At 44.1% G+C, this 23995-nt stretch overlaps 1 protein-coding gene across 2 annotated transcripts in view; it reads right to left on the bottom strand.

Moving 5' to 3' along the window:
• Positions 1-9120: 9120 nt before the first annotated feature.
• The window catches only part of LOC133924099 (heavy metal-associated isoprenylated plant protein 7-like), a 91338-nt gene continuing 76463 nt past the window's right edge, over positions 9121-23995 (bottom strand). Inside the window, exons 2-6 of one of the 2 annotated variants that reach the window (XM_062369483.1) lie at positions 11855-11903; positions 11519-11747; positions 10579-10790; positions 10323-10410; positions 9121-9944 (exon numbers count right to left, since the gene is read on the bottom strand). In XM_062369483.1, the coding sequence (XP_062225467.1) occupies positions 9439-9944; positions 10323-10410; positions 10579-10790; positions 11519-11747; positions 11855-11863 (1044 nt within the window). In that variant the 5' untranslated portion in view covers positions 11864-11903 and the 3' untranslated portion in view covers positions 9121-9438. Of the gene's footprint in view, positions 9945-10322; positions 10411-10578; positions 10791-11518; positions 11748-11854; positions 12069-23995 lie in introns of those variants that run through there. The other variant, XM_062369482.1, reaches the window with a different exon arrangement.

The following is a 23995-nucleotide window of genomic DNA, read 5'->3' as shown; positions in this document are numbered from 1 at the left end:
CGAAGTAGCCGAACATCGCCTCACTCTCACCAGCAGAACCTGAAAGAGTAGCGTGAGTACAAAAGTACTCGCAAGACTTAATCCATATAGGGCACATATAAATAGCCCGACTCCAAGGATCATGCATTGAGCTATTAGCAAGGGTTAAGTAAAACATATGCGGTAAGCAACCTGAACCCCTACATGTGAGCATCTATATTTAAATGACATACTAGTGTACCCTACAATCCACAACTTGAGCATGTGTGTATAAGAACCATAGTATGTCATCAACAATATCCACCGACCATATCCTTATCCCACATTTGTAAACTCTACGACCGATGCAAATGAACAGAAGCATACTCATGACCGAGAGCGTGGCATTTTGAAATGTTTTTACACCCTGTGGGGGGTATAACTTTACCCACACACTTGAGGACCATTCGGTTTGTGCTACTGATTAAAGTACACATAAGGGGGGGTACTTGTGTCAACCTTTCTCGTACCCAGAACCACACCTATGGCTGAAAACACTGTTCATATGCCTGGAATTACTGTTCACTAGAGACTCCGGTGAAGACCGGATTCTCCGGGTTGTACAGGTCCGGAAACTCCGGTGAGATCCGGATTCTCCGAATTCTGTACAGAACTGAGCCCGAAACTGAATAAAATTAATGAGTAGAGAGTTCTAGCTCAAACCAAGTGATGTCGTGTGTTCCGGAGATGATTCCAAGTAGATTCACGAAGAACCTACACTCAAATACACACAAACAAGTAGATCGAGCAATATGCACAAAAATTTGAGCAAGAACTTAAAAGTAAGAAAACAAGAAAGGAGACACAAAGATTTGTTTCCCGAAGTTCGAATTCACCACCGTAAATCCTACGTCTCCGTTGAGGAAGCTCCAACGAGCCGGGTCTCTTTCAACCGCTTTCCTCGATCCACTCTTGATTTCTTCCCTTGCGGAGGCGAAATCGAGCCCTTCACAAACTTCCGTGGCAACCCACAACCTTGGGTGCTCGTCGGCGATGCCTAGCCGCCTAGGAGGCTTCACCTCCAAGAGTAACAAACACGACGACGAACTTCTTGCCGAGAACTCAAGTGCTCAAGATTGGATTTTAGCTCACTTGCACTCAATCTTCCAATCTCTCAACCCAACTCACTTTTCTTCTCAAATCACACACTAGAATGGAGTGGGAGAGGTTCTTTTGGCTCTAGAAATATGTTCTTTCGTGCCCTTTGCAGCAGCCCCAAAGGATGGGGTGAGTGGGGTATAAATAGCCCACTCCAAACAACTAGCCGTTACTGTTTTTATCAGAACTGACCGGAGTATCCGGTGAACACCGGAGTATCCGGCCCTAAATCCAAATACGACGTCAGAACGGTCACAGAATGTGTCAGAACTAGCCGTTATGCTCTTTTCTGGACTTTTACCGGACTATCCGGCCTACACCGGAGTCTCCGGTCGGCACTTAACACAGAAAACAGTCCCGGAGACTTCCCGGAGTCTCCGGCCACTCCAGGTACCGGAGTATCCGGACTTCACCGGAGTCTCCGGCCTTTCCAGGTACCGGAGTATCCGGCCTACACTGGAGTCTCCGGCCACAGCACAGCTGACCTCCGAAAAACGGTGATAACTTTTGATCCCGGAGTCCGATTTTGACAATTTTGGACTCTATGGAAAGCTTATTCAGAGGGCTACACATCCCAACTGAATTCATGGCCTAAGACACATAGGATCAAATTAGGAACACTCCAAAACCCATTTTTGACACTTCCGCACTTTCCGCTCCGGACTCTTAACAACAAACTCTCACTTTGGATTTGGTTGGGAACTCTTGAGCACTGAGACGCGACAATTAGCTCACATTGCATCCCTCTTAATAGTGCGGCATACCTATACTCAAATTCAAAGATAAAACTCGTTTGAACCACTTTGAGCATTTGAAAACTTTCAAGTACCGCTTCTTTTTCTTTCAAACCTTGAGGGTTGCCAACTTTCATATATTCTTCACTCCATCTCTTCTTGATTTCTTCATATGATTGATGTGAATCATCCATAGCTTCCCATAGCCTCGCACGGTCCATCGGCGCAAAGCCTTCACTCGCTCTTCACCACCGCCTTGGTCCTTCGGCGCCAAGCCATTTGCTTGCCCTTCACCACGGATGGTCCATCGCAGCCGAGTCTTGCTTGCCCTTCACCGTCTTGCCATAGAAAACTACTTTGTATTCGACATCTTCAAGGAATTCACTTTTTCATATATGGAGTCCACTTTTGTTCTTCACTCTTGGCATATATGATTTCAATTCAACTTATGTCTTCTTATGGATCCTAACCCCAACTCACTCTCAAGCGCAAAGCACATGGGTTAGTCCATAAAACCTAAATGACAACATTTATACCTTAAGTTACTTGATCTCCACAAGTAACTTATTAGCCTTCATGCATATTGTCAATCTTCATATAGAACCTAACCCCACTCATTCTTAAACACATAGCACACGGGTTAGTTCATAAAACTCTATTGACAAGTCATACCTTTAGTTACTTGATCTCCACAAGTAACTTAGCCTTCAAGCTTATTGCCAGTCTTATTGAGCTTCTTCTTCTTCTTATGAGCATCACCAAAATCTCAATGGCTTTTGATGCAATTCTTTGGACTCATGGCATTTCTCAAAGAATCCATGATTCATCATTTATGCATCTCCTATGGAATAACCTAATAGCAATTCTCAATATGATTGTTAGTCCATAGGCATTGCCATCACTTACCCGAGCATCACCTAGAGCTCATTCATCTTGATGCATTTTCAATCTCCCCATTTACTTAGAGCTCATGCATATCTCTTATCCATGCATCATATATGGAACAACCTACTAACAAACTCAACACCATTGTTAGTCTATAGGTATTGTCATTAATTACCAAAACCACACATAGGGGCTAGATGCACTTTCAATCTCCCCCATTTTGGTAATTGATGACAATCTCACTAGATGATTATATTTGATAAAATTTAAAGTTCTAAGTATACATATAATCCGAAGATGAATATATACAAAGAACAAGTTTTGGAAATACCAAGTATCACAAAGATATTTGAGATTGTCAAAACTAGTTTTACTAGCATCAAACACTACAAAGGTTTTGATGTTAGTAAAAACCAACATATGTATATAATAAACTCCCCCACAATCTATGCATGTGTGAATGAATTTTGAATATCATTGCATATATTGTTTATCTCAAAATTTGGATGGAGTTTACTTTATACATATCAAGCAAGCATGACAAAGTATGTATAAAGATGAATATACTCATGCAAAGCAAACTTTTCACCTCATTTCTCAAAGGAGATCATTCAAATTCTTCCCTAATTCGCAGAAATGGTGTGCGTCGGTGTCGCTCTCGCCGTCACTTTCTCGTTCTTCGTTCACTAAAAGAACACATGCAATGATGAGCATGAATGTTGTGCAGAGAAAGATGTTTCACAGTGTATGACAATCGCGGAGATGCAATCCATCATGGTATGAGACTATAACATCAAATGTTTCCTTAGTTGGGTTTACTGTTAAATATTTAATAAGTTATGGATTAACTTAAGCTTAAACCAAGCTCAAATCAAATTAGAAAGTTAACTATGTTTAACATGAGTGTGAGTATTTTTAATGAACAGGGCATAATAAAATAAGATTACCAATATTTAATTATGGATTAACGAAGCTCAAACCTATTTTATTAACCCATAAAATTTGAATACATATTTCATAGCCCCCATCATTTTTAACTTGTCGATAACGGTCATACAAACCTAACAAAATTGGTTTCATGATTTTTGTAGCTATACACATTTTCCTATGCATTTTTAAGTGTTTCAACCGATTTATCAATGCAACAATAAAACCATTTCGCTTTTTTCCCGGATTTCCAAATTAAAAAGGCCCGGAATCTTTTGTACCGAGGGCCTATCTAGCCACTACCATGACCGTGGGCCTGGGCCAGTTGACTCCGGTCGAGAGGCCAGAGCCACGGCACTCAGCATATGTGGTCGTCGGCGTCGGTCGGAGGGTGGCCATCGACGGTAAACGGCGACAAACAATGGCGGCAGATTGGTCAAGCACGCCGACAGCGAAAACGAGCCAGTCAAGGACCCCTACAACTCATACATGAGCATACGGATCTAACAGCGTGCCTCTCGGTCGACGAGCCTGGCAGCGGCTCAGCCAGCGATGAGCGCAGGGGCGGTGGCGGTGGGCGGCTCACGAGGAACTGTGCACCGGCGGTGGGCCAAGAATGAAACAACGCACGCAAAAGCTTTACGGGGGCACGAAGGAGCTCAATGAGCTTTTGGTCAGTCGGGAAGAGCTATGTGGTGGCGGGTCGACGGCGAGGTGATGGAAGAAGGCGTCAGTGTTGGGGAAGAAGGTGTGGGCGCGCGAAATCTGGTCAGGAAGAGTGGGGTCTCGGAGGGGGAAACAACCGAGGGTGCTTCGGGGGACTTCCTCCTTGCTTCACAAGGCTCAGGCTTGGCGGCGGCCGCGTTGTGCTGGCTGCTCTCTGCTCAGAAGAACCGGTCATCTTGAGATGGGTGAGGGAGAGAGAGGAGAGACGTGAGGGGGGGGGGAGACAAGGGTGGCCGATAGCTCTTAAAGTCAAAGAAGTCGGCTCTGACGTTGTGGTTCGGCAGCCGACCTCCACGGTCAACGATTTTGGCGGCAGAGAGGATGTGAGGGCGAGGAGGGTGACGGGTTGGACCCCGTGAACAGTGCACTTCTGTGAACCAAACGAATATCTTCCCACGGTATAAAAATCTTGGGACAAATTTTGTGTGGAACTATAATTTATGGTCAAGCCATTTTAATTGGTTTGACCAAAAAGCCTGAGCCAATTTCAAATGAAATTCCTCAACAAAGCATCATTTTCTAATTTTTCTCTAATTTTTATGCCTACAAAATAATTCCTAAAAATTAGGGAAAATCATTAATATTCTTTAGCTGGTATTGACTAATTTTTAAAATTATTTCTAACTCTATGTTGTATGATGATTTTGTGAGCTGCTTCACAAAGTATCAATTATTATTAAACTTAACTATTTTTTTTTATCTATATTACATGTCAAAATTGCTCAGAACCTCACTTATGATACTAATGATGCTCATATTACTTAATTACGTGCTTAAAGACTTCGGACTGTCACACATCACTGGAACGGTGTGGGGTAAGCTTCGCCCATTGGCATAGAACAAGAATATTCCACATGATTCCCTTGTCATTTTCCTTAGACAGTTTCACATTGAAAGCGTGGGAGGTGCTGATTATCTCTGACAGCTACAACTGTATAGCTTACCATAGATAGATTGCAATTGTGACTGTATAAGATAATTTATCTCAAACGGTTTCAATAAAACTGTAAGAGACAAAACGTCTCCTATGACTGTTTATGTGGTAGCGTGAAGCGCTGGTACTTGTTTGTTCCCGGTGCCTCTCCTCCACATAGCAAAAGAAACCGACATGAACCACTATAGATGGCTGAGGTGGCCACTGTTGAAACTGTCCTAACCAGATCCTACATTCAACTAGTGGTGACTGATTAACATGGCTTTGGATGGACGGACTAGGTTAACCAGTTAACAACTAGTGTAACTTTCTTTAAAACCACGACAATGTACCTGCACGATCTCTAAGTCAGATTTTTCTTTGTGACACAGTAGAGGGAACACATTGCGTTGCCCAAGTGGTCCCTTGTCCAAGAGACGAGAAACAATAATACAGACGAGGGAATTGTACATTGGAGGGGAGGTATTCCCCCAAGTTGTCGCTAGATTTTTTTTCGGACGGTTTTGTAATTTAGTGGCAAAATTTTATAGAGATGTAGAGAATCGGCGGGAGTTTGATTTTTGCTCTACACCTTAAAAGATCTCTAAAGTAAACCGCGCAGTGAGAAGATATTTATAAAAAAAGATTTGGCTATGCAAGAGACCGCAAGTTGTGCATCTCAATACATTCGACAAAGACAAGAGAGCTCAATCTGACTGGACGAGGGGCCAGAGTTGGTGGTGGCAATTGACAAGAAAAAGGGAGCAAGAGTATTTGCATGTAGATAATTTAGGATTGATGCACCTGCATCATGGTTTTGAAGCGTATTTGTAGATAATTGAACTCATCCACCACTAGGTACAAATTGAGGGCCGGAACGAAAACCAGAGTATCCCAACCAGCTTGTTTGGCTTCAGCTTTTTGGAAAATCCCAGTGGAATCTCTTACATGTTTATTTGGGCTTCCTTTTCTTAAGAAACCGAACGAACCAACCCAGGCAAATAAATTCTAATCACGAAAAGAAATCCGCGGTATTCATCTCCAGTAATTGTTTTCTGTGTTTTCCTATATTTTTTTCCATGTTTTAGGTTTTTTATCTTCTTATGGGATATTAAAAAAATCACCTGACAGCATGTCAATTTAAATCTACCACTAAAAGAGACCCAATCCAATAGTTTAAAATTTTGGGACCAATCTCTATTAATGTCAACTAATGTGGTTGAGTCAAAGAACTATAAGAGTGGGTGGAGTTTCCTTTGGTTTCCAGCTTCACACCTAGCCCTAATCAACACCACAAAACTACAATTGCTTTAAACACCACACTAAATCATTTAACAATAAACAACGACTCTGGCATCAATAAGAAACTAGCAAAGAAGACCACCACCTTGTGGTCATGCAGAGAGAAATGTATGCATTTCAAAATGAACAGGGCATTTGATTTTGGGACCATAGCCTTTACATGCAAACAAATCAATGTGCTTGCAAGTTTTGAATCCACACAGGTCCTGCTTGCTGCTACCTTCTCCTAAAGCATGCATCCCCTTCCTTCTTGGCCCAATCACAATTGAATCTTTTTGTTTCTAGTAATGATTTATCCAAGTAAAAAGCATGCTCCAATTCATCATCAAACCAGGTTAAAATCAAATCCTTCCAAAACTCCCCCCCCCCCCCCCTCTCATCGATTCCACCTGCTCCTGCCAAAATTTTGTTTGCTTCACCATGTGATACGTTCAGTTCCCAGCCCAGTACAAACTGAGGACATGGCCACATGGCTAGGGCATGTACTGGCTCTTGGAGACTTAGTTAGTGTCATAGGACTGGATTATGAGCTCACTTAGGATCCCAAAAGTTCTTTTTGTTTGAAAATAAGATCCCAAAAGCTGATCACAATGCATACAGTGGTTTGCATGTGTTTGTACTGCATAGTAGGTTAGTGGTGGTTTTGTGGGGTAGTGGGGATTACCCAGAGATTGTCAGAGAACAAATCATGCAAGTTGGTGGTTTTAATTACTTATGTGAGCAGCAAGACTCAATTGACGTGCATGCAGGAACTAACGGATGCCTTTCTGCCCATGGTATCCCAATCACCACCTACCAATCAGAGAAGCAAATTTTATAAGACCGAGTTCTACGAAAGATCTTTTTTTATATGATGATACATGTTCACTCCCTCTCTCTTCTCTTCAGCCTAATCGTTGTATCAGAGGATGTATGGTTAGATCAGGATCTCACAGAGGTCTTTCGTAGGAATGTCCTATAGAATTTACTTCTGCCAGCCAGTCCCACATGCCCTCAGTTGGGATCTTCTGTGAAAGAATGCCAAGACGTAGACCCGTTACATTCAATTGATATTTGGCGTCGTCCGATTAGATCAGTCATGAACGCTCCTTACCAGATGATTCAGAATGAAAAACATGAAATTCATACCGATTTTTATCCTCTCATAGACATCGTTGTTGCTGTAGTCTGAATCAAGATTGGACAAACAAGAATTCGTGAAAGGTGCACCTATACCTTTCCAAGTAAAATCCGGCACAGGATCCAGTATTGTTCCGCGGTCTCTATCTTAGGTAGTGTTTGGTTAGAGAGCAAGGTGGGATGGGATGATTTTATTCATATATTTAAGATGGGATGATTCCATTCATATATAGATGCTTGTTTAGTAGGTGTGATGAAACGAGTCTATTTTAGTGTCTCAAGGCCACCGTCAATGTCACGTTCGAAATGGGATGGTTACGTTCTACCTTTTTTTAGAACGGCTCTGTCCCAAATCTTTAAATAAAATTCCTTGATTCCGAGCTATTCCATCATACTGTTTTTCATCCAAACAACTAAAAAACGGGATGGATCCATTCCGTCCCATCTCGTCCCACGAACCAAACACTACCTTACACCACCGTCATGCACTCATTCGTTTCTTTGGACGCAATTCGCCATCATCAACCCAATACATGTGCAACACGATGGCTAGCTCAAAGGAAAAGAAAAGGGCCCGGTCACCGCTGCATGACTCCAAACACGGCCCTACCTCCATAGAGCCTCGCTATGGCTGCATTGAGGGGTAGCAGACTTCCTCCATTAGCTCTGTCGTCGACTATACCTCTGGCCACCGTCGCGATGCACTAGGTGGTCCTATCTCTATCGAGCCTCACTGCGGCTAGTGCTGAGGGGGGTCACTGACTTCCTCCCTCGGCTCTGCCATCGATTGCGCCTCTGGCCATCGCCGCGTGTCTCCATCCGGCCTTGTCTTTGTCAAGCCTCGCCACGGCTAGCGCTAAGGGAGTCGCAGACTTCCTCCCTTGCTCCACCATCGACTACACCTTCGATCACCTCTGCGCGGTTCTGAGCAACCTTGCCTTTATCGAGCCTCGCCGCATCAGGCACTTATATATATACTCTCTATTTATTTTTATTTATCATTGCTTTTTACTATAACAAATTTGAACGTGAGGAACAGTCGGAGCAAACTCTGAAGCTGTAGCTGCTGGAGCTACTGGGGCAGTAGTTGGAGCTCTGGTATTGTACTGCACTGTAGAAAGAGGGAGCATCAAAATTGAAGCTGCAATCCACCTAGGATTCTGGGCCACCCACAGTGGCTCCACCACATGCATGCCCCAATATGCACATGGCGAGCACTTGTCTTCTTCACTTCACCAAGCATCACCTCTAGAACCTTCACATCATTCACCTCACCCCTGATGAATTCTCTCCCCTTTTCACCAATGTACAGGCAGACTCCCAAAGTAAAAGTTGCTGAAGCTGTTATTTTGTGAATTCCTAGAGGAAAGTGAAGAAAAAAAGAGGCCTAGAAAGAGGTTATAGTAGTATATTGTAGATTTTATAGAAGTTTGAAGTTGAGGGGCGAAATTCTACATAAAGATAGCATCCATAAAGGCGAAATTCTACAAGGAAGTCCAGACTTACTTTATACCACAAAGTAAAAAAAAAAGTTAAAATTACAAAAAAAAGAGAAAGAAATGGAAATCTAACACCTCAAAAAGCCTGGTGCTTTTTCTTCAAGTTGCCATTTGCTTTGATCAAGGGCATTTCTTGCAATGACAACCTCCGAATTATGAGGTCACTCGCTATTTCCCCTTCTTATTTTTTCGCTCTAGACCCCATAGTTCTCGCTTTTTACATAACGGAGCACGCGTTCGGGTTCTCATCGCTGAAGATCTGCGGCGCGTATGGCGCCGGTTGCGGCGGGTACGGCGGCGGGTAGGCCAGCTGGTAGGCGTACCCGGGCGGGGGCGGCGGGTAGTATCCGCCGGGGAACCCGAACCGTGGGTAATGCATGTACAGGTTGACGGCGGCGTCTTTCTCTTTATCCTTGTCCTTCTCTTCGCTGCCGGCGCTGCCGCCCTCCTTCTCTTTCTCCTGCTCCTTCTCGTCCCCGCCGCCATTTTTGCCATCCTTCTTCTCCTCCTTGTCTTCCTTCTTCTCGTCGCCGCCTTCCGCCTTCTTCTCTTCCTTGGCTTTGTCGTCGCCGGCGTTCTCGGGCGGGGTGACCAGCTCGGACTTGACAACGGCCGCATGCTTGCCGGTGCGCTTGTGCACGTACTCGGCCAGCTTGGCCTCCTCGAACACACCCTTCACTGTCACCTCCGATGCCTTCAAGTCTGGCTCTGCAGTTTGCACTCCTGCATAACGATGAACCAAAAATTGCTGTGATTCAGCAGAGCAAGTATTACTGAATATTATTTGAGACTAAGCTTGCGTAATATTAAGTGGAAAATATTTCAAATAATTTTAACAATCTTGTTAACTTTTAGTCAGACAGGTAGGTGGAGGAGTTAATCTTGTCCCAAGAAACTTTGCAACTGCAAGGCTGCATCTAGCTTTGTTTCAGTCACTTGAGTTCTGTTTCAATCATTTCGTCAGAAAATTATTGGATTGGGCCATGCTGAATCACAGGCTGATTGCAGCCATGAAACTTAGTAAACTAGATAAGACATGACAATGATATGGATAGACATTAAAAGGACTGGAAATCTAATTGCAGCCAATCAAGCACGCACCTTTCATCTTGAGGATCTTCTTCCTGATAACTTGAGCGCAGGCCTCGCAGTGCATGTGCACCTTCAGCACGACGGCGATCACCGGCGGCTTGAAAGCCAAACAAAAGAAGAGAAAGGGAACATTCTGATGTCAGCCTCTGATGAACAATGGACCGTGCACGCAAAAATAGCACAAACCACTGCAATGCGGAGACAGTGAAGGCAATAATGCAGCAAGAATTAATCAAGATGTGCGTATGAGAATTGTCTCATTCACCTCCTTCTTCTCCTCGGGTTTCGGCGGCTCGGGCTCCTCCTTCTGCTCTTCCTTCTTCTCCTCCGGTGGAGGCGGTATCGGCGAAAGGAGCTCCACCTTGCGGCCGGTCTTCTTCTGGACGCGCTCCACCACCTTCATAGGGTCGGCGGCCGCCTTCTTCCCCTTCACCAGCACCCTGTGCGCCTTCGAGTCAGCAATCACGTCCTCAACTCCTGCAGCACACACAATTTTTTTGGCCTTCAGATGTGGTTTCAGTCATGAAGATTGAATCTTTGAGTGACCTGAAGAATCTTAGGTTTCCTTTGATAGCAACAACTAGTACATGAGATATGCATACATGCTTGGAACATATGTGAATTTGAAGATGATTGAGGAATCAACTTCACTTTTGAGCTTTGGAGGACATATGCTCAAGGCTGTCATTCTCTTGGAATCTACCAACCTTTTCTGGAGTTAACAGTCACCCGGATCTCTAGTCACTCTCTCCACCACTGATTAATCAACTAGATTCTAGTGCAATTGCAACCGTTGAAAACGAAAGATCTAATTGATTAGGTGAATCTGATTATTTAAAGCTTAGCCCACCTACTCTCCCTCCAAATCCCACCATGAATCTCAAAATTCTTCTAATAATAGCCTTAGAAACACCCCAAATCTGGAGTAAAAAAGGAGAATATTTTGAAATCTCAATCACATCACACCTCTTAATCCAGGTGAACAAACAGATTCATTCTACTAAAAATAAAAGATAGACAACAAAACAGGAATCAAATGTTCATACCATCAAAAAAAAATCTCTCTCCTGATTCACGAACAAGGATGTTCGGACATCAAAAGACCAAAGAAATCGAGAGAAAAGACGTACGAAAACTGAAATCCACTCTGAGAATGAGACTTGATCTAGCAAAGCAAGGAGCACTTGGAGGCATGCAGGCATTACCATCGAACCGCTTGAGGATCTTCTTGACCTTCCTGGCGCAGCCCTCGCAGTGCATGTAGACCCGCATCTCCACCTCCTCCGGTGGCGGTGGCGGTGGCGCCTCCTCCTTCTTCTCCTCCCCGTCCTTGGGCTTCTCCTCCCCGCCTTCCTTGGCCTTCTCCTCCTCCTTGGACTTGCCCTCCTTCTTCTCCTCCGCCTCCTTGGGCTTCTCCTCCTCCTTCTTGACCTCCTGCAAGCACACGGAGCAGAACCATCAAGATGCCGCCTTTTCCCGGCCGACAGCGAAGCGAGCTCGCATCGGACCTTGGAAATGCAAGGGGCGACCAGCGGCCTTACCTCGCCCATGGCTGCCTCCTCGCTCCGACGCGGGCCTCTGCTGCTCGGTGAGGGAATGGTGGCTCTGTGCGAGTGTGTTTGTGACGCCGGTGGGGTGGTGTCACCTTATGTAGCTGGTGGGCGCCGCCAAGGGCTGCAAGATCCGCATGGAAATGATTTGGGCATTGGGAATCTCTCTCTCTCCTCCTCTTGGCTCTCTATCTCTTGGAACTTGGGCATGCACCAGCACACTGCTTGGAATTTTGTTTCCTTTTTCTCTCTTTTCGGTGCACCGGAAAGTTAAATAATTAAAATTAAGAGGAGTAAAGGAGTATATTTGGTGAAGTAAAGTATTCCCTCCGTTCAATACGTATTTTATTTTAAAATATATATTTTCATTAACATTTAATTAAATTATAAGAATATCTAGTGTATAAAAATTATATAACTATATTCACAATTTAAAATGGTTTCACACTATATAATTTTTTATCTATAAATAATATATTTTATGAGAAAACTTTTATCAAAATCCAACTTCGAAAATCGAGTTTAAAAAAATATGTCTATTATTTCTGAACGGGAGAGAAATACAAGTGTGCTCTTATATGTCTGTACCGTTCATATGTGGTGTGGAGAACTGGAGATCCAGTGACCAAGTTGTGTGTACAGCGCGGGTTGCGAGCGTTCTCCATTGTCGGATCACAGGCCCGACGGCTCGGATCAACCTTTGTTCGCTGAACGAACGCATCGGAAGTCAAGGAGGCGTAGAGGGCTTGGAATTTCCGTATCCTAAAGTATTTCAACTTGGTTACTCTTTCGCGATTTCAAATCTTAATCAAGTACTATGTTTGAATTATCTAAAAAAAGTATTAAGTTTGTACGATGTGTTGATATTTTTTTCTTCAATTTGCACCATGGATACTAGTGCCCATTGGGTGGCACAAAACTAAAATAAAAAGTTTCGATGGCTTCAAGGTTCAGGACCCTTGCTGCCGTGCGCCTGTGGCCGTCTTCTTCTCAAAGTGACTTTGTGTTTTCTTTTCTTGAGGGCTTAATGAACTGTCCAGAAAGTTTCAGAGCTTCTAGTTTCTTTCGAGTACTCCTGCTAGACATGCAATGCAAGCATGACTCAGACACATATCCTGATATCCAACCAGCTGTTTGATATGCTTGCATCATGCTCCATCATGCACTGTGGCGGACGCAACGACGAACTCGTGGATGAGGCCGGATCTTCTTCCTTTTCCTCCACCTCATCTCTCTTCTTCTCCTTCTTTATGAAAAAATAGAGGAAGGCTTGGGAGGTATAGGAGAATGGCTGAAGGTAGGGAGCTTGAGCCTATAGATCCGCCACTGATCATGCAGCCAAGAAACCAGAGATATGCAGCATGCAGCACATTGAACGACAGAGCTGCTGCATCTGCATGCATGGCATGGATAACCTTTGGCTACTGCTGTTTGGTGGCTAGTGACTCATCTCCACACTATGTTGTCATGCTGCTAATCGATTAGCATGATGCTGAGAAAGAATATTAGCTAGCGTGATCGATTCACGTGAATTGCAATGCACAGTTAGTTCATGCATATTCAGTCATATATAATATACACTTAATTGCTTGTCTCCAACTTGGAGCTTGCACCGACCTTTTTTCCTTAATCTTTTTGTCAGTATTAGCATGGCAACAAGGAGATGGTGGAGACGTTTAAGTAAAGAAAAAGGGAAGGATTAAAAGAGCGTGAAAGACTAATATATCTTGAGCACTACCATTATATATCATATCAAGAAATTGAGAGGCCTTCCGACATATTTAGTAAGTTCCAACGATTTCCTCCACCATGAAATACGTGCTAAAAAAAGATCCAATGGTTACCTAAATTGCTTTAACTTGCAAGGTACACTTAGGCGGGAAAAAAGTTCAGGTGTTGTTTGACCAATCATGTAAAAGAAAAAAAAAAAGGTATTTTGTCATAGTAGAGAACACATTGTTGCTATGAGTAAAGTTTACTCAGAATGTAATATAATTGTAATGAAGTTAGTAAGTAATATCAGTAAAGTTAGTAAGTTTACTCACTAATGCAATCGTTTGGTTAGCTTGGTACATTCGGATTCTTGAAAGATTGTATGTGAAAGGGGAGGGGGAGTGATTCTAGCGAGGAACACCATTTTAGTGATTTCCAGCTAGTAAAAAAACAAAAATATTTCTCATGGTTTCTTACAATAATTGGAAATCAAACTACCGATTTGACGGGTTTCTCCGGTTTCTTGAGAGAAACCGATTCCAGAATCCCTTCCTAACGGGTCTTAAAAACCGCACCAAATCAACTGAGATGTTTGGGTTCTCTTAGACCATCTCCAAAGGATTCCTATCAGGGACCAAAATCCCTTTACAAACGGATTTTCGTTCCCTTCAGCACTTCAACGGTTTCCCTTCACGGTTCCCATCACAAAGAGATTCTCAATGTCATTCTCTTTAGAATGGGATTCTCTCTATTTTCCCTTCGCGATTCCCCTCGAAGGGAAGCTGTTGGAGATGAGAGGAAATAAAGGGAATGGGAACGGGGAAGGGAATCGGGTCGTGAAGGGAAAGGAGAGATAATCCCGTCCTGAAGGGAATGATCCTGGAAATTCCGTCGTGAAGAGAACCGTGAAGGGAAACCGTTGGAGCGCTGAAGGGAACAGGAATCCCTTCACGACGGGAATCTCCCCCGCGAAGGGAAGCCATTGGATTTGATCTTAGAGACGGTCTTATTTTCTGCATCTGTCTTTCACATAAGGTTTTCGCCATTCGGTAGACTGCTAAGGTGAGGGGACACCACTTGTACATGACCTTAATGGCACACCTTGGGTACGAATTGCGGGACCTCAACCAAATTTTTCTCAATGTAGGTACGGGGGTGGTTAATGTAGGATATCGTGTTGCAGATTCGGTTGAGAAGGAAGGCAGAGCACTGTCCGATGCGGTTAATATTTATAGAGTTGAGTAGTCCTTCGCCATGGTGCATATGCCCTGTGAACTTTCATGAAACTGAAACAGGCAACCATTATGTGCATGAATGCTTGCAGGTGCAGGTCCGGTACTCCAATCCTCTTGTTTTCCTGCGCATTCGGGCATCTCTCTTTATCTCTAGATACTTTCAGGTACAAGTATAGATTTATAGTAAAATGGTAGGTGCACTAGTTATGACTGACTGCCGCAAGTAATTTCCAGATAAATGATCTCCCATATGATTCGAGACCCCCTATTCAAATGTTCTTTTGTAATTGCCACGTAAGCAAGTTGGAGTAGTAATGATCAATGGATAATCAGATCAGTGTCCGGTGCAAAGGACGCTGACAAGAGCCCAATCGCACAGGGCCAAGTGGTTAGCGTCCTGTCTGTGCACTGCCCCAACTGTCCTCTGCCTTTAATTAGCTTTCGTGTACTGGAAGCTCCATCATTTCTGTAAGAAATTAACGGCCTGGTAATTCTATGGCCGAGGGCCCATTCGCGGGCCCATTATTACTTGTCTGCTTGATCGAGCCCATTAATTCTTTGTTTTTAAAAAATATAAGTACAACGGGAAGGTATACGCAAACACTTATATCATCACCCAACACCTTCCAAAGATTAGAGACAAAATTTAAAGATTGCAAAGTCACCACATATATCTCATCATCAACATATAGTTATTTACCACTAAAAAGAAATTAGTTATTTACCACTAAAAAAAAATTTCACCTTAGTACGGTACAAAAGGAGCAAACCTAGGTCACGCAAATCCTCCAAGCTGAGGCTTGGTTCTCAGCCCATGGTTTTACATGCAGCTCAGTTGGCTTGGCATTGTATCCATGTCATTCTGAGCGGTCTAAATACGAATTTGTATAATATATTTGAGCATATTTAATGAAATGGACAATTTTTTTTATGTATTTACGATTTTAGCATCTGTATTCGGTGCACGGTGTGCTGAAAATAGTTTTTCGGGACACGGTGTACCGAAAAAGGCATTTTCGGCACACCGTACGCTGAATACACTGTATTCGGCACACGGTGTGCCGAAAATCACTTGTATTAGGCACACCGTATGCTGAATACAGGGAAAAGTGTATTTTCGGCACACCGTGTGCCAAAAATCACATGTATTTAGCACGCCGTGTGCCAAAAATACACTTTTCCCGTCACGTCGTGTCACGTCGCGCTTTACTTTTTCTTTTCTTTTCGCTTTCGCTTTTGCTTTTTCTTTATGCGTGTTGTTTTCTTTATGCATGCGGACACGGCCGGCCGGAGCTGATGATTCGCATCGTACAGCTATAAAAGGGCTCCGTTCGCTCCATCTTCTGCATTCGTGCAGAGCGAGCGTGAGCAGAGTGACGGCGAGCAGAGCGAGTTCAGTGTGTGAGCAGAGCAGCAGGTGAGCGCGAGCGCGAGCAACATTTGAAGCAGTAGTCGAGCGCGAGGAGCTATAGTGCAGCAGCGCGTGAAGAGGACAGTCTTCCGTAATAGTAAGTACGCAGATTATGTATGTACGTAATATTTAGATGTGTAGATGTAATTAGAGGAATTAGAGTATTTATTAAAGTTGATAAAATATAGTAGGTATAATATTTGCATATTTATGATGTCATAACAGAATCATCTAGTTATTTTTATCCTAAATTATGTATCTACTTAATATTTAGATTAGAAAATGTAATTAGAGGAAGTAGAGTATTTATTCCATTCGAATATATTGGTTAAATGATATTAAGTTGATAAAATAGAGTAGGTATAATATTTGCATATGGTATGATCTCGCAACAGAATCTACTATAGTGTAACAGTAATCTTAATATTTAGATTAGAAAATGTAATTAGAGCAAGTAGAGTATTTATTCCGTTCGAATACATTGGTTAAATGGTATTAAGTTGATAAAATAGAGTAGGTATAATATTTGCATATTTTATGATCTCGTAACAGAATCTATTATAGTGTAACAGTAATTTTGTACGTAGATTATGTATGTACTTAATATGTAGAATAAAAAATATAATTAGAGAAAGTAGAGTATTTATTCCGTTCGAATACACTGGTTAAATGGTATTAAGTTGATAAAAATATAGTAGGTATAAAACATACATCTAAGTAGTTATTTGCCCATTTACGTTTATTTAGCAGAGACGCTATGACTATCCATATTTATTATGGAGAACATCCCGCTGTTTTACATGGGAGACTCATGTCAATTCAGAACTACCAGCACGTAGAGAGTACGGTTGAGCTACCTATTGATCTAGAAGGCTTAAATCACATGTTATGAGCCTTTTACGTTTGAACTAACAGTCCTACAATGTTGTCCTAGAGGGTGTACGGTCACGGTTTGTGCCAAACAGCTCGCTCATTGTCCATACGTTATTCGATTTGAGAAGGAACAACGTATAGGCCTTGTACTCACACAAGGTATTAGAGGAACTTTGAAATGGGAGTGTACGGAAACATAGTATCACGACCGGTGCATGGTGAAGTGGTGCCTAGTGTGGAAGGATCAGACCATAATGTGATGCATGATAAGGCGGGAGGGAATGTCAGGGAGGGCACTTCTGGTACAGAGGGACCTGAAGTGGACCATGGTGAGGTAGATGCAGGATGCATGGATGATGAAGCCGGTGGTAGTGGGGACGAAGAAGGTGCTGACAATGATGACCTGGTGCCGGCGATCCAGTACTTTCATGGTTCTAGGCTGCTAGATTGTACCATCATTGAGTATAACACCCTATATAACTGGGGATACCAGAATAGCGACATTTAGGTGGGACAACGGTTTTAGAACAGGGAGGAGGTCATCCACTTTATCAGCAACTATACTGTAATCACAAGAAGGGACCACAAGTGCGCCCGGTCTAACCATACGGAGTATGAGGTCAGGTGTATCAAGCACCCAAATTATCCTTACTTCGTACAAGTACATAAGCTAAAGCACGAGAACTATTTTATGCTGAGTAGACACACCCCACATACATGCAGCGAAGAGGCTATTAGGAATGTGAGCCACGCTGTTGATGCGAGGTTCATAGCCCAACTCCTCATCACCCTTGTTGGCACAAACATATGTTTGTCACCAAAATTCATTATGGAGGAGGTGCAGACTAAGACGGGTATGCTAATCAATTACCACACCGCGTGGCAAGCGAAGTAGAAGATGTTGAAGATGTTGTTTGGAAGTTTCGAAGAGTCGTACCACTATGCACCGAGGATGCTGCAGAAGATTGCCATGACCAATTCAGGGACCCAGTGGGCCATGGCTGATGAGCCGATCAGACTGGAGGATGGGTCATACAGCAGCACCGACCGATACCTCATTAGGTTTTTCTGGTCCTTTGCTCAATGCATCGAAGCTTTCAGACATTGCAAGCCAGTGGTATGTGTGGATGCCACATTTCTTAGCGGCAAGTACCATGGTAACCTAATGACAGCGATGACGGCGGATGCAAACAATCAGATCATTCCTCTCGCATATGCAATGGTTGAGAGTAAGAACAATGATAGTTGGTTGTGGTTCCTCACCTTGGTGAGGAAACATGTTGTCGGCAATAGGGAACGAGTCTGCATCATCTCAGACCGCAACAAGGGCTTCTTGCATGCGTTGGAAGTGCTGCATGACACATGACAGCACAAACCACTCCATTGCATGCAACACCTAGGTGCGAACCTTTACTTAAGGTACCACAACAAGGGTCTTGTAAAGAGGTTCAAATGGTTGTGTCTTCAGAACCAGCAGGCGAAGTTCAACGAGATATGACGAGAGTTAAATGCGACCACTCAAAAGATGATGGCAGAGCAGGAAGCACAGGAGGACCATCTGCGGACGCAAATGGTGGGGGGCAAAACCATCATTAGTCGTTCAGATGCTACGTTTAGCCAGTGGATAGCGGGAAAGCCAGCGGAGCGTTGGGCCCTAATCCATGACACTCACGGTTCCAGGTTAGAACATAGCGTTTGAAAGATCGTATTTTACTTTTGGTTACGAAAATATTCCATCTAAAATTTTTGTCTCTTATATTAGGTATACGATCATGACAACGAACACAGCGGAGGCGTTCAACAATGTCTTAAAGGGTGTACGTGGCCTCCCGTTGTGTGCCATCATTGAGCTCACATTCTATAGAACGGATGACTACTTTCGAGACCGTGGTATAGCTGCAATGGAGTGCAGCACGCGGTTTGCACTTAAGATGGAGGAAATCTTATCCAGAAGGAGGAGTAAGGCACACTTTCATCAGACTAGGATCTACGACCGGGCCAACAATGAATTTGAGGTCATGTGTCGTCGTCGGTACACTTTAGGATACAGCGCGGGGGACACCGTGCAACAATGTTAAATTGGTCCTCACGAGGTGAAGTGCACATGCAATAAGCCAAAACTGCACCATATCTGTGCTCCCATGTCTTGGCCGCTTGCAAGGACATGGGCGGCAACGACGGATCACAATACGTATCACCCTATTTCACGATCGATGCACTGAGGAGCACATGGCTTCCAAAGATGCGTTTTTTCAACATCGGAACCAGCTACAAAGCAATTGAGGGGCCTAAGTGGGTACCTTATCCCAGAGCCAGACGCACAGATCCTGGAAGGCCTAGAGCCATGAGGCTGCAAGGTGACATGGATGCAGCAGATGCTGTTGATGGACTATGTAGGTGCAAAATATGCAAACAATCTGGCCATGACAGGAGGACTTGTCCGACCCGGCGGTAAACTATTAGGCTATGATCGAACTGGAATGTATTAGATTTGTTGCCATTGAGTTTGTTTTATGAAGTTTATTGGAAACATGGATTTTATTGTAATTTGTTATGCACGTATTAGTTGTTCTATCTATTTTGTAATAGTTGTTATCTTACGTTGTTTTGTAATTGAACCATGCGACTTGAAATTATTGGCATGGCTCACGTTCACCTTCCTGAGCTTCTTCAGCTATGGTACGACGAGAACCATAGGGAAAGGATGATTTTCGCAGGTCAACAGGTACAACGATAATACGTGAATTTTAATTGCTCTGATAACTTGGTACTTACTCAATAAATGTATTGCATACCTTTGTAGTTGGTCCCGTTGCGTTTCAGGAGTGTGCGCAAGCTTAAGGAGTTAGACCTTGATTCCACAAGCCACTCGCACAGGCTGGACTACAACCGTTCGCTCTTATGATGGCAGGAGCTCCTATGGAGGGTGGTAGCAGGACTCCCCTGCCGCCGATCGAGGTCTCACTGCTCACAGGCCTTGTCGACCGCTGGCGTCCTGAGATGCACACGCTCCACTTTTCTTGTGGAGAGATGACCGTTACTTTGCGGGACATGGCCATGCTGACCGGGCTCCCGATAAGGGGCACCCCGTTAGTACTTTCACGACCAGCAAAAGGAGCAGTGGAATAGTTATATTCAGGGCAGGTAATTATTTGTTACATAAAGCATTTCATACGTTACAGTGTTGTTCGTGGTTCATTGAATCTCTGTATCTTGTAGGTTTAATGTGTAATATGACATGAAGGATATTGGGCTCTCCATGTCATGGATTCATAGGCTACCACAGTTTGGCCCTTGCCCACCGGATGCGGACGAGGCAACAGTTATGCAACATTACGAGGTGTACTTGTACATCTTGCTGGGAGGCATTATATTATGTAACACGGCAGGCGATTGTACTTCCGCATATTGTATGGTTAGCGTGTCAGCTCGCATCACGTCCGTACGAGCCGACACCTTACAGTTGGGGATCTGCTGTGTTGGCCGCTACATACAAAGGATTGTGTGCCGCTACCCAATGGTCAACGAAGATGGGTTCTATTTCTGGCTGCCTACACCTTCTGCAGCTCTGGAGCTAGGAGTATCTCCCGGTTTGTCAACCGCATGTGAGCAAGATCCTACTATCCAGTTCCCATCTCCGATGGCGTTGCCGACGACATGAGGCCAACGATGGGGTATCGGTGGATTCATGCCAGGCTGCGATGAACTCACCAGCAAGATCATGGAAACTACTCCCGGGTGATCAGTGACCTTGACTTCCTCAGCGCCGACCTTGTGGAATGGGATCCATGGCGTAGGGAACGAGTGGCCGAAATTGCGACCGGCAGCCTCATCGCATCCTCTTGTTTCCATGACTTCGACTTATGGATGATCAGATGTTTCTTGCTTTACATGAACAATGTGGGAGTGTATTCTCCTGATCGTGTACAGAGACAGTTTGGTCATCGTCAGTTGGTGCCAGTACCCCACGAGACGTTGGTCCAGCGCATGAGTAAGTGTGTTATTGTACGTACCATTATTGTGTTACGAAATTGTAACTGTTTATGTCACGTACAAGAGGAGTGCACAAGGGAACGCAGGCACACATGACTGGTCAGAGATTAATGCAGAGCACATAACCTGGTGGATGCAGTCAGGCCCAGTGGATGTCGTCATTCCTGCGGGACAGTACGATAACGGCACGTACTGGGAGTACCTTTCGTGGTACCGTTCACGCACGCGTGCTACCTTACTCAGCGGCAACGTATCGTCAGCCCCCAGACCTTTCCCCGAAGATCGTGCCTGCTTCTTCATGTGGTGGTAAGTGATGTTGTACTTATAATGATTTTCATTAGTTTCTCATCCGTATTACTGATATAACCCTCAACAACTACAGACCGAAGCGGGGTACGAAATGCATAGGCATGCGGAGCATGCATGTGGGGAAGCAAGTGGGTCATCCACGCGAAGGGATCGGCACCCTCTCCGGGACTACATGAGGACGAGAGGGTCTCGCTTGTTGTCCGCGATACGTGATCTAGATGGTTGTGCCCCGTGTTCTAGGGGCTACGACGTACCCGCCTTGGAACCGTCTCGTGCCTCCCACAGCATGCGCTCGTCCAGTGCTCATGAGGCACATTCATGGGAGGCACCTTCGTCTGCGGCCCATCATGTAACACGTTCTTGTGCTGGAGCCGAGGAGATGACCGAGGCTCCTGCTCCCGAGGAGTGTACACTGGGTTCCCAGCCCCCTCAGTTCACACAACCTACTCAGGCTATGCAGACACCTCCACCAGTATTATCAACTCACCGTGATGATGTCATTGACTGCACGCAGCAGACGTCAACCTGGAGCGGCACACAAGATTTTGACTGGGCTGTTGCATTGCAAGCGGACAGCTTCATCGAGCTACTGAGTGGCCAATACCCCCAATATCCCAATGCACCTGGGAGTTCACAGTGGTACCAGGAAGCTGAGACTTCAGCATTTCGAACTCCATCCGAGCACGTACTACCGGCATCCACACTCCCGCATGACGATCCTACATCATGGTACATGCAGGTCCGAGTTAGCCGTTCTGGATACACATTTGGTGGAGTTGGAACACAGCACGATGATGAAGATGACGACCAAGGGCACACGTGGCAGGGGCCAACTCAGGCCGCTGGGATGAGGGCCACACACCCGTCAGACGCTTACACTCCTGGGGATTGCTTGCGGCGTCGGCGTCGTTAATGAGCCAGTGCAATATATTGTGTACTCATATGTACTATGTGTTATTCACTATATTATGTACTCATTTCTACTATGCCATACACTTCAGTGTTCAAGTAATTACATTTAATTTACATAAATCTTTGTCAACTAATTAGGACATATAACTTATTTATGAGTAACTTATTAAGCATTTGTATATATCATTTACGATATTTCATACCTGTTTAATGTTTATTAAATAACCAGCAATTTGTGCTTTGGTGCAGAGCAAAAAAGTTGCAGTGAAAGATCAATACCTATATTGCGGGATATTCTAGTACTGGCTTCCCATGGACACCTACAACGATCGATATAGCATTAAATGCCTCCTTGCAGGTTGTGCATGGAGGATGATCCCTTCAAAGAGAGCAATCTAATCCAAACTGTGTCTAAATTGCATGCAAGATCGTCATGTTCTACGTTCACCGTTCCACTGCTACATGTAACAACCGACGACCTTAGGATCCTCTTGCATGAGCGCCGCCAAATATACCTCAGGGTGTGCGAACTAGCCGACCATCCTTTTATGCTGGGTTTCTGTATGAGGCAAAGAAGGATGGTGATGTTGCCCGACCAGTATGCATCCCACATATAGGTTCGTCATTTTCTATTTAATCACCATACTTATCTTATTGCTATTGATTCGAATACCTCTCTTCTGCTTTAGGCGTTCCTAGAAGATGCAGAGTTAATCAACAAAGAAATCTCACACTTCTTGGCAATGCATATGCTCTTCGGCGGAGGTGTGATACCTGGTTCGCGTAGAAAACGAAGAAGATCAGTGAACCTAACGGGTACAAGAGCTGATGATGATTTCATTCCACCAATACCTCGACGGTCCACCAGCCATACAGGAGAAGGTTCAACGAACACTACAAAAGCACGTGCTCGTATCGTGATACCTCAAGACGATGACGACGACGACGACGATTTCATGCCACCTCGACCCCTCCCTCCGAGGCCTCTATCTCCGGAGGACCGTGATGACTGTGAAGATGATGTCGGTTTTTCTTGTACCCGTCCTCCTAACTTCCAACCACCACCTCAGAGACGACAATCATCTTACCCTGATAGTCTTGACTGGCACAACTGACATTCTTTCGCTAATCTACGCCGTCACTTTCCGCCGCCATCTTGAGATAATCAATGATACAAGAGTTAATGTTGTGCATGTTCAAACATACCTAAGTGTTAAGACTGTCTGCCGCCTTAGAGACTATATGCTTTCTTACTCATGCATTTTGAAATGTACAGTTAAATTAGCAACTAATTTCTAATTTTGTTCAAAGTTACTAATTACATGAAATAACAACACATCAGTACATAAAATGAAGAGCCAAATCACTAAGATAAAATGACAGTTAAATTAACAACTCGTTTCAAATTTAGTTGAAAGTTGCCAATTACATGAAATATTAAAATTAACAGATGACACAAGTGAACCGGCCACACGGGCAAAAAAAAACATGTATTTCGGCACACTGTGTGCCGAATACATGTGATTTTCGGCACACAGTGTGCCGAATACACTTTCCCCTGTATTCGGCACATGATGTGCCAAATACAGGTGATTTTTAGCACACAGTGTGCCGAATACTGCATTCGGCACACCATACAGGTGATTTTCGGCACACCGTATGCTGAAAATGCCTTTTTCGGTACAC

Source organism: Phragmites australis, chromosome 7, assembly GCF_958298935.1.
Source record: "Phragmites australis chromosome 7, lpPhrAust1.1, whole genome shotgun sequence".
NCBI classification, from domain to species: Eukaryota; Viridiplantae; Streptophyta; class Magnoliopsida; order Poales; family Poaceae; genus Phragmites; species Phragmites australis.
This window is presented reverse-complemented; position numbering and strand designations above follow the sequence as displayed.